Consider the following 12,515-nt stretch of genomic DNA (forward strand, 5'->3'; position numbering starts at 1 on the left):
TGCTGCTTAGGCCGGCGGATTGTAACTTTTGAACTGTAATGACTATTTTGGATTGTAAATAACTTTGGAAATACTTTTTCGGGATCCAATGTATAGTTTAGCATTTTAAATCAAATCTATCTATTCCTTTTGACCGAGATTTTCATCCTGGCCTATTAATAACACTTAGATGCACGTTTATAACCTAATGACTCGCTTAGCGAGTTAAGCACTATTTAAAGTACATAGTGTGACGGTCTTAGGTTATCCAGGGCGTTACAATGACATAATCACAATGGAATATAAATATGATTATTTGTTCAAAATAAGTTAGTCCTAAGATTAGTCAGTGCACAGGATTTACACTGACTCGCCAATCTACGATATGATCTACTTACATATTGCAGTGCTATGTTCTTTCCAGAACATTAACAAAGTAGATAAGATCGGATGTATTTGTTACATCGAACTGGACCGATATTGACAGTTGATAGGATAAGTAAACATACCGTCATTATCTATTCTAGTCATATCATATAGTTGACCATAGGTCAATTCAATCTCAATTCTGAGTGATTAGTATTCTAATTGATTGTATTATTTGAGTTCTTTGACATGTTCATTACTAGCTTACCCTACGGACTAGTCCATACTTACATCTTGGGAACTCAGTAGTATAAGTGAGTGGGAGTGTTAATCATAGATATGAACATCTATAGCTTCTGATGAAGAAGTGAAATGATGGTTTCCTTTTAGTTTGGTTCAAGGTTCTAAATGATAGAAATCTCATTTCAATAATTAATGTTAGTTTACTGAAATATCATTTACAAGGAACTAAGTGTTTTAAGAATAAAATACAATGAGGGGTAGAAAAATATTTTAGTCCCATCTCATTGTAGGCCGTCTATAAAGGATTGAGTGACAATTATGGTTGTAACAATGGATAATTAATAACGTATCTATATTGCTTATAGAGCGTTCTATGAATTCAAGAGTGCAATTCCGAGTCTTTAGTGGAGTCACGAGGAATTAATAAGTTACTAAATTTATTTGTTAGATTTATGATAACTTATTGGAGCTTGATTTCATAAGCCCATGGTCCCCACTGTACCTTGGATAAAATCATCTAGATAGTCTCAATTAATTGATTTAATGATCAATTAGAGTTATCAAAGTTGATCAAGTCAATTTTGGATAGTTTCACAGAGTTATACAATTTAGAGAAGAAAAGAGAAATTAGGGTAAATTTATTAATTAAGATAAATTTGTATCTAAATTAATATATAAGTTTAAATCAAGGTTCAAATTATAAATAATTAATTTGATAAAGGATTTAAATAATTATTTAATTAATTAAATCAATAGAAAATAATATATGCCTTGATTTTAAGTCCAACAAGCTTATAATTAAATGGGAAATTTCACGGGCCTAAAGCCCATGATAATTTCGACTTAGGGTTGTTAATTGACTATTATTTTATTTATTTTTTTAATTAAATAAGTGACCTAATTGAGTATATAAAAGGAATGCTAAGTGAGAGTTGAAATCATAAGTTGAAACACAAGTTTCTGATAGTTTTTAGATTCTCTCTACAAACATAAGTCATTTTTTAAGCCTCATTATTCTTTTCTCTTCTTCTCTCTGTATCTATCTCATGTGTTGATAATTGCCCACCCTAGTCTAGGTGATTCAAATGATACTTTGGAAGAGTGTGAAGAAAATTAAAGAACGGTTCAGTTTCTTGGTAATACTCTATGACAGAAAGGATATAAGGGTTAGAGAAACTGAAGGAATGACTCTATTATTCCGTTACGTATAATGTAAGTGTTCTTATCATTAGTTCTGTTTGAATTTAATTTTAGAAATATGTTCTAGGTTATCTTATATTAGTTTGTTTAATATAAGATTTACATGAAAATAAACAAGATCCTGTATAAGTTTTTCCCAACACCTGGAACCCTTAAGGCCCACCCTATCGAACCAACCTCAAGCATGCATCGAATCACCATCGAACCCGCTCTTAGAACCCCTAAATGCCTACCCCATCGAACCCAAATCGAGCATACATCAAACCCCATCGACCATGCATCTTAAACCCCTTAATGCCACCCCATTGAACCAATATTGAGCATGCATCGAATTACCATCGAGCATGCACTTGGATCCCTTAAATGCTAAAATAATCCCCCCATCGAACCCCTATCGAGCAACCTCATGAAACCTAGAAAAATGCCCATCAATTCATTCTACGATTCCCACTACATTCCATACAAAAATCCCAACCACAAACAACAATCCATACACAGAACCAAAAAAAAAACACGAACAATCCTATACTATAACACTAACAAATCAAATAAAAAATATGTCAAGAACTTACCTTTGTACACTTGCATCTCATGGATTTTGGTCGAGGTCGACGGAGACAAGAGACGGAGAGATGGAGACTTTAGTTTTAATGGAAGCTTCAACCCTTCAGTTAATGGAGAAAGGGAGATGCGGTCCTTCGGTTTTTATGGAACAGGGGTTCGACGGAGAAATGGACGGAGGTCAACGGAGGCACGGTGGTTCGACGGTGGCGAGACGGGCTGCTCCGATTGGGTTCAATGGGTTTCGGGAGGGGGAGAGATGAACCGAGAGAGTGAGAGAGTGGAGAGAGAGAGGAGAATTAAAAGTGGGGGGGGGGGGGGGAGATTTTTGTGGCAGGGGCATCTTGGGTAGTGTCAAAAGTTTTGGCATTATTTTGAAATGATGAAAGAGCCTAGTATTTTTTTTTACTTAATATCCCTCCTTAAGCATAAAACTTCAAATTTCTCTTTTAGAACTGCATCACCAATTTGGCACTCAATTAGAGATGCTCTAATATACACAATTAATTACATCCCTACTCATAAATCTTTACGAAACCAATTTCATAAATAGAATCCAACTTCTACCTAAATTGTCCTCAATGCACTCACTTTACCACTTTTTGTGTAAAAAAATACATCTTTAATTCTACACAAAAAAAACCCAGTTGTTGCAATCGTCCTAGCAAGTTTACACTATAATTTTAAATATATAAGGTGATGCCAATTGTATAAAAAATGGACCCCACCTTGAAGGACTTGGTCGTGAGAGATGGAAGAATTTGCCAAAAAATAACAATAAAAATAAAACTGAAAACCTTAAAAAAGTCTCTCTTTCCTCTTTTTCTCTCCTTCCCTCTCAAGGAGCAAAAAAAATAGGCAAAAACGTTTCTTCATTTCTAATAGTGAAAATTATATCATTTATGCTTTTTTTTTTTCATATGTTTACAAAATATGGGAGTTTTAAAAAAAATCTTATTTTATGGCTTTTTTTTAAATCTTATGTTTATGAGTTTTGTTTTCTCATATTTTTGTATAAATTTGTGTTTGTCATACTTTTGTTCTTAATTAAGTTTTTTTTTTTTAAAATTGAGAGGTTAGTTTTGTAATTTTCTTTCTTTTTATCCTTATTTGTTCATTTGTTTTTTTATATAAAAAAATAATTTCTTTATTCTTTCTTTTTTTTCCTTCCATTTTTTTCTTCTTTTTTCCACTAATTCTATTCTCTTTTCTTTTTTTTTTCCTTTTTTGTCACATATATATTACATATTTCAATACCACATAATCATATTATTATTATTATTATTATTATTATTATTATTATTATTATTATTTTTAATTATTGTACTTTTTTTTACAAATTTTTCTACTATATTTTAAAAAAATCAAATATTTTTTTCAGCTTTTTCTTTTTACGTTGCTTCCTTCTTCTTCTTTTTTTAATGTTAAGTTAAGTAACTGGTTACCTAATAGTTTACCTTTCACATATTTATATATATATTTGTTTTTCAAATATAGATGTTTCCATCGGGCAAACCGTTATCATCTTTGGGGTAATCAATTACCTATATCACGGGTAGCAGGTTATCTAATAGATTACCTTTCACATATTTATATATTTTTTCTTTAAAAATGGATTTTTCTATTGGGTAAATCGTTACTATCTTTGGGGTAACTTGTTACCATATTTGGGGTAACCGGTTACCTATATTATGGGTAAACTATTACGAACTTTGGTTACCTATATTATGGGGAACCGGTTACCATGAGGATAACATTTTACCATCTTATGGGTAACTAGTTACCTAAGGTAACTTGATAACATTTTAAAGGTAACCAGTTACTATCTTTGGGGCTACATTAATGAACTAGAACTAAGCTAAATAATATTTTGTGGTTCTATACATGATCTCCAAGATTAATCAACAAAATGAAAAATATTGCATAAAATCTATATGCATATGCAGAAGTTATAATAAAAAGCTAAAACAATATTAAATAAAAGGAGCAAAGAAACTCAAAGGCAATGAGCTAGATTATTTCCTTATTTGTAGCCAGGTTGAGCAACATTCAGGAACACATTCAATACACTATACGGGGGAATGAAAAAAATGAAGGAAATTATCAAAAACCAAACACAATGAAAAAAAAATAGGGGAATGAAACAAATAGTACTCCTTTTGTGCAAATTCCCAATGAAAACAACACCACCTCCAAGATTGTCCACACAAAAGAAAACAGACACACGTGCGTAAGAGAGTGAGTGATGATACTGAGCTATAGAAAGATAAAAGAATAACATGCTTACTAGATACTAAAACCAACATGTTATTGTTCACTCTTGGGACTATACACTATTAAGCTCTTCAACTCACCGAGCTATAGAAAGATAAAAGAATAACATGCTTACTAGACACTATTACGCTCTTCAACTCACCGAGCTTAGGTGGTAAAAGTGAAGTCTATTGGTGAATACAAAAAAATGAACAAAAAAAGATAAACAAAATTGATTGAATTTTTTTTACAGATGGTAGACAAAACTGTGAAAAAGAGTACAATAATAATAATAATAATTATGTGATATTAAAATATATCAAATATATATGAAAAATAAAAAAGAGAAAAATGAAGGAAAAAATAAGAAAAAAGAAAATGGATGAAAAAAAAAAGAATAAAAAAAATAAGAAAAATGGATGAAAAAAAAAGAAGAAATGGAACTGAATTTAAAAAAATTGAAAAAAAAAAACACAAGGAAAAAAATGTACGGAAAATATGGTAAGTGAAAATGAACATAAAAAGGAAAAAAAATGAAAAAGTGAAAAGAAAGAAGAAAAGAAACAAAAAAAAGTAGGAAAAATAATGAATAAATAGAAAAATGAAAAGGAAAAAAAAAACCAAATTTACACTTTAAATTAAAGAAAATATAACTATCATTAAAAATATGGCATAATTAAATTTGTTTGCCAATATATAGAAAATAATCTCATAAAATAACAACTTTCCAATAAAAAAAAGCTATAAAATGGTGAAAAAGTTAAATACCCATACAACCGGTACCCAATTGTATCTTTTAAAATATCTCACCAAAATATTTTTTTCTATTTTATCTCTAATTTTTACATTACATCGTGCATCTGATTCTTTATATTTTTTGTCAACATTATTTAAATATTATATTTGTAAATATATTTATTAATTAAAATAATAGGAAAATGAGATAAAAAAATAATTAATTTAAAAAAAGAAAGAATGAAAATAATAATAATAATAATAATAATAATAATAATAAATATTTGAAAAAGAGGTAAATCTTAGCTATACGTGGAGTTGGAGATATGGTAAGCGTGTAGCTCACCCAATAGGGTGTGTTTAGCTCACCCAATAGAGTGTTTTTAATCATTTTTAAAGAGTCCACAATTGCAATATGTCAGAATGCTGAAATCAAGACGTGGCAAATGGCTGGCGCAAAAATCTCTGGCATCATCCTCTTAAATTGTGTTTTGGGTATGAAAATGTGAATGAAAATTTCTTAAAAATAATAAAATCAGTAATTTATTTCCTATTTTGTTTAAAATTCTAAATCCCTTCCCATATATATCAAGACCTATGTAAAATAACGGTATACATATAAATTATTAAAAAATTATAAAGAGAAGTTGAAGAAAATAAATTTGCACCACAAATATGACACAAGAACTTGAGTTTGACAATAGGCAGTGACAGGCAAGGTGAGAATCAGTTGAGCAAGTGCTTTGTCATGTGTTGTTGTCAACATTAGTCAACGAACACCTATCTTAGTGACTGAACAAAGGTAGAATGAGGCATCATTGTATCATATCCATAACATGGTCTAAAAACCATATATTTTAGGCCACCAGTGCTTCATTTCAAGGTTTTACCACTTAAGACCGTATATTTTAGGCCAACTAAATCAACCGTATATTCGCAGATACCATTTTTAAATAAAATTCACTAATGAATCACTATTGAGCCAATCTCTTACCATTAAAATATATAGCACAATGCACGTAACGCCTGAAACTAAATGCTTATTAAGAATTTTAGTATCACGAGGCAAAACATAATGTTAGTCTACTTGGAACAACCCTTAAATCAAAATAAACAATTATCGAACTATATAAATAAAATTAACAAACAAATAAGTCTGGCAGATTCCCAAGTTCTTGTCACAACTGCCCCCATGCAAGTTCTAAGATTTACTGCACGGAATCATGAAGCTATAACTACTACAATGCATTTTTCTGTATTCATTTCCAAGCTTCTATCCACCTAACAGGGTACCAGCACTGGAAGTACGATCCAGTTACACCAGTTAAAACAATGCCGGACCCACTCTGGCGAAACTTTACAGATGCCTTAGATTCCACCATCAAATTTCCTTTTTCTTTTTTCTATTCAGAGTTAATTGGTGTAACAAATACCTCATGGGAGAAACTGCCAATTAGTATGTGGATTTCCCATGTCAAAGCCTGAATGTACTGAAACCTCCGAGACTGGAAGACCCGTAACCACCACTGTAGGGCTGTGAGGGTAATGAAGTCGGAGGGTAGGAAGAGCTGCTCAACTGAGAGTATGAAGATCTCAATCCAGTATCTATCCTGCCATAGCTACTCGAAAGTGATTCTTTGTGATTGCTCATAACTTCCTGCAAATACAAAGTGAAACAAAACAGAATACATGTCAGCTTTCTTTCTCCAGGTTTACAAATATGGAGAGCATCATGATTTGCACCAAGGTCTTTGCATTGATTTCTTTTCCAAAAGTCCAGCCACCAAAATGCCTTGCCCAGTTGTACAAGTCATCATACAAGACTCCAAAAAGAAAAAAGAACCATGATAAAAGCCAAAGTAATTAAGGAATTTGAAGGAATGACAATTCCACTCCATATTTAGGCATATATTTCATAACTCATCTCTTAATTTTGACAAGTACTACCTTTACTTGACCCTCTTCTGTCTCCTCCCACTTTCACCAGTACCACTGCCTCTAGCTCTTCACCCTCAACTTTCTCTCTCCTCTCTCTACACTGTCCCCACTTTGGCATTCCCTTTCACACCACTTATTATCTCTTACCACCACTCTACATTGTACACTCTCACAGGGCCTCTCTCAAAAATATCTCTCTAGTTTCTTCATACTTAATTTCTCTCCTTTCAATACACTTTTTTATCTTCCCTCTCTCACAACTCTCCTTTCTCTGCTACCCTCACCTCTTTCCCAACTCTTCTCCCCTCTGTCTCTCACCTCAATTCTAGACTTAACTGTACATTAGATCAACTAAGATGGCAACTTTGTTAAAATATAATTTACACCATTTCATTCCATAGCTTATATATATATTTGCCCACACAATTAAATTATTCTTCTATTTATTTCTATTCAATATCATTATCATCACTATTCCCTCACTGCAATCAAACACCAAAAAAATTGTAGCTGGTTGCTTTCTTTGGGGAGGTTGATTATTTAGTAAAGGGATGCAAAATCCTCAAGTATTCTAGCTCCCAAGGAATAGTTAGTGGTTTACTCATATTAGTTAAATTAGCCCAGGCTAGGGTCTGAACTCCAGACCTCTTGCACTCAACACACCAACCCAACCACTCGAGTGTTGTGTTGTGCAGATGTATAGTAATCATTCTTTGGACCATTTACTAGTACATTCACTTTGCAAGAAGACCATGGTGTGGATTGCTGGGTGAATTAAAGATGTCTGTTACCTAGAGGCTGTGTTTATCTTTTACTGAAGAATTCAGGACCCTAATATAACGAGACAAACTACAAACTTTGAATTGCATGTTTATCAATTTGTTGGTCTCCACAGTTGGAAAGAAACCAAACAATATTTGAATGATAAGCAACAAGACATTTAAGTTTGTGTGGGGTGGAAGGAAATTTTAGGTGGCTATACATTTATTTATTTATTTTTTCTAAAAATAAAAGAATGCTCAGTTTTATCAAACTGATTCTAAACTGAGTAGATATGTTTAAATTATTTTGATACAGCGACAGCATAACAAGTATTTTATTCATCATGCAGGGTATGAATCATTGGTTTTGATAAGCACCTGAATTAGTTGTTGAGCCAACTGAACTTGTGTTGAGGTTCCTTTGATTTCCACAGTGATTTCATCAGGAAGTCCCATACTCTCTTGCACAGTTAAAATGGCTCCACTGGTACGCCGAATGTATGCAATATTAGATCCTTCAATCCCGATAATGTCTTCCGCATAAGTAAGTGGGATTTGCATAGTTTGTGCAATCTGATTGGAAAAAAGAAACAATGTTACCATGACTTCTAACCAAAAGTAAAGAATGAGAAACAGAAGAACCGAATTAAAAATATTAATGCTGATCTCTTAGTCACAGGCTAAATTAAAAGCATATTATTATTGTTATTCACCTTCAGAATGCACTCAAAATGAGCCTCAGGTATAATTTCCTCTTTTTGAGGGGACCTAAGACGATGATACATGTAATAAGGGTCTTGTGCATTTTAAAAGCATTGCACCTTGCTTTAGATCCAATTGATAATTAACTCTAATTCTTTTTCACCATGATCACATATTGGCCTCATTTTTTTTTTCTCTTTTCTTCATTTCCTTTCTTTTTTCTTAAAATGAAAAGTGAACGACCTTGCTTGAGAAAGTATGAAATTGTAAGCTTATATGAGTTAAATGAAAATCAAAATAGACAAATATTGGCCACAGACCAGCTGTTTCCAGCTAAACATAATTAAATGGAAATTGTAAGTCGGATTGAGTAAACTATAACCTATGATCATTTACACACACCAACCTGAGTAACAATGGGAGCACCAGTCCGACCAAGACCTGAAGAGCCAAGACCTGAAGAACCAAGACCTGAAGAACGAATAGCAGGAAGTGATGGATCCTGCCCATACAGAGAAATTCGAGCTGATGGAATCTGTGATTCCAGTTGATTTTCACGCTCAAGAAACAGAGATTCCCTCTTTGCTGAGAGAGGATAATTAGCTGCAAGCCCAGTTTGAGAAGCACCGTGAGATGATGGCTTGTCTGCCCAGGTCTCTACGTGTTGTTCTTGTGAGGTTGGCGCATTGTACTAAAAAGTTATATTCCAATCATCAACACATGACATGACAAAACAATAAAATGTAAAGCAATACATAAATGAAAATTAAGCTTACAGTTTTCTTCTCAAAAAGTGGAAGAACACTATGATCGACTAAAAATTTCCTCAGATGAGCAATTACTGCTTCCAGAGCTTTGAGAACCTTTAACCCTTCTCCCTGCAACTCAACAATTCTTTCATCTGCAGCAGCATAGAATGGCACCTCATCTGCTAGCACAAAATTTAGCATAATTTAAATTGTTTTAAAACAGAAGTTAAATTTAGCATAGCAAGAAGAGCTAACCCACACAAAATTCGACATCAGAAACAAGTGGCCAGAAGAATATCAAATTTTTATACTAAGTCTCTCAGAACCTAACAATCTTTCAAATATAGGAAAATCTAAAATATTGCTAGGTAGGTCCCATGATGAATCCATAGGAGCAATCCACAGGCCTGACTTTACAGAGCATCAGTATCATTAAGCAAAGAAAACAAAAGGGCCAGGCCAATATACAGTCAAACTCACATATATATTATAACTAGTAAGAGATAATATGCACAACAAAAGCTTAGTTTCTAACTAAAGCTGCCTAAGGTTTTAAGAAAGACCTTAAACCACATATAACAAAATAAAGAACTGACCAAAAAACTGTCTATAGTGTGTAATACATGATATTGGAGTACTCGAGCATGACAAACATAAGTTCTCCTCACAAGAGACACAGCTTCAATTTCGGAAATAAATTGAGACACCCCTCCAACTAAAATAACAATAGCAATAAATAAAATAAAATAGGATAAAGAAAAGAAATACTATCTCCTAAACAACGTGTTGTACCATGTCTGCCTTGAAGCATAATTATTTATTTTTCAATTATATTGGTAGAAATTGCGAAAGAAAACAAAGGAACATCTCCACAAGTCACAACATCAAGGCACGTAAACTTCAACCCAAAGTCCATTAGATTCTCAAGGAAGACATATATCAATGTCGATTGACATATAGCAATGTCAATTATATCTGTTGCTTGTAGTTGTTATCTTTAATCTAAGATTAAAGATAACAACTACAAGCAACAAAAATCAAACTATACTGCACCTACTTTTGTCTATATGTTTCACCGCTTCAAGATCACTCAATTAAATCGGTGGCCTGTCGATATTTAGTATATAATCAAACAAATTCATAGGCCAATTTTATTCTTTATAGAAACCATAATAAATGGAACAGTTAAAAATGGTGAAAATCCCTAGTCTCAAATCCTACACTACCCAGGTCATGATACAAATAGAAGGCTGCTATCCATATGGCTTGGAGGGAAAAAATAACTACTAAACTAAAGAATATTTTCTCTCTAAACGGATCTGTCTCTTCACTAGATGAAAAATACATTGTTTAGCGTTTCTTATCAAAATAAAAATAGGCAATTGGCGTAATGAAATATATAAGTAATTGCCAATCATATATATCTTATTAAATGAGAAAAGATATTATGAACATTGAAAGCATACCTCCTGACAATACTCGCACAGATGCACCAGTGTTCTCCTGTATGGATTTGATCAATGAACCTTGTTTTCCAATTAAATTTATAGCTTGTGTGGATGCAACCAACAATCGAATAGAAAAGAATGCAACTCCAGCAGCTCCAGGGACCTTACCATCAACCTCACTCTCAGATAATCCCGAGACACGTTTAAACACCCTTATAACAGCATCCATCGCTGGCGAAAGTGGAACATCTGGCTCTTCCTTTCCCGATATCAACACCTAAAATAATTTCATATTGAAAAACAACCGAACAAAGAAGGTAAATTTGTAACCGTTGGCGTGCGGGGAGAATTTCTCTTCCATATAAATTGTAATTGTGATTTGTGGCTGTCAACTATAGAATTTGACACAATCATCTAAGAAGTAGGACAAATAAAACACTGCACAAAAAAATTGTTTAACACAACTACACTTGCAAAGACCAATGAAGATTGAAGAATCTTGAAGTAAAATAATTGCAATAGTAAAACCTAAACCAACCCAAAAGATTAATTAGCTCCTACTGATTCCATGAACTCCTTTTTTCTTGGGAAACTAGGTCAACCACAACTCTTGGAAAGCGAAAACTAGAAATTCTAGCAATTAGTATAGCAAAACCTCACTACAATGTCCATAGAAAGATCCAATTTTTATTTGTACCTTAATATATTCCCAACATCCAAACATTAAACTAAAGCATTTGCCAAAAGAAACAGAATACGAAGGAAAAAAAAGCAGAATCCAATCAGAGAAAGAGGGAGAGAGGAGACTCACGATTCGATCAGGAGTGCCTACGGCGCCATCGAGAACTCGAATTCGTGCACGCGTCTCCTCACACATCTTCTTGATAAGCTCCCCCTTGCGGCCAATGATGCTACCGACCTTGAGCACCGGAACAATGAGCCTGAACACGCAATCTCCTGGCCATCCAGGCCACCTCTTGTCGGAGGCGGTGGTGGTAGCTGACGGGGGAGCTGAGGTGGGCTCTAGTTGGGACTCAGTAGGGGTTGCCACCGCTGTTTCGGCCTCAGAGGCGGAGGTAGTGGTCGCCCCCGTTTCGAATGCCGTAGTGGAAACCAGAGATTGCGAGTCCGATTCCGGCGCCTTCGCGACGCCGTTCACGGTGGGTTCGTTAGTCGCCATGGAAGAGCGTGAAAGGGGTTAGGGTATGGTATGGTATGTAAAGGGGTTTAGAGAGAAGGAAGAAACTAACAGAATGGGGTAATTTTTTTACAGATGAGTTTTAGGGTTATTAGTCAATGGAAGTGGGCTCGTCTCTCTAGAGTCTACCCAAAATTATGCACAGTTTGTTCACTCTTGCTTTTGTGAAAGAAACAAGTATTATTTTCAAACACATTGATGTATTAAAATCAATTTTTAAACTTGCCAAGAAAATAAAAGGGAAATTTTACTTTTTATGCACAGTAATCTCTTTAATTACAAAAAATACCACAATTATAAACCCTTTCATTTTGATGTTAAACATTCCTCATCTACCCAAGATTCCCCTCTCATTCCCCAACTATTCTCTACACTCTCTCTC

At 33.6% G+C, this 12,515-nt stretch overlaps 1 protein-coding gene across 1 annotated transcript; it reads right to left on the bottom strand.

Annotated features, from left to right (window-relative positions):
- Positions 1-6,357: 6,357 nt before the first annotated feature.
- Positions 6,358-12,247, bottom strand: LOC133782190 (RNA-binding KH domain-containing protein PEPPER). The gene is made up of 6 exons (XM_062221407.1): positions 11,747-12,247; positions 10,954-11,212; positions 9,515-9,666; positions 9,145-9,429; positions 8,415-8,609; positions 6,358-6,994 (listed from the first exon to the last, which is right to left on the bottom strand). Exons 1-6 carry the CDS (start codon positions 12,113-12,115, stop codon positions 6,812-6,814), a joined length of 1,443 nt encoding a protein of 480 aa, XP_062077391.1. The 5' UTR covers positions 12,116-12,247; the 3' UTR covers positions 6,358-6,811.
- Positions 12,248-12,515: the final 268 nt, after the last annotated feature.

This window comes from Humulus lupulus, chromosome 6 (assembly GCF_963169125.1).
Source record: "Humulus lupulus chromosome 6, drHumLupu1.1, whole genome shotgun sequence".
Lineage (NCBI taxonomy): Eukaryota > Viridiplantae > Streptophyta > Magnoliopsida > Rosales > Cannabaceae > Humulus > Humulus lupulus.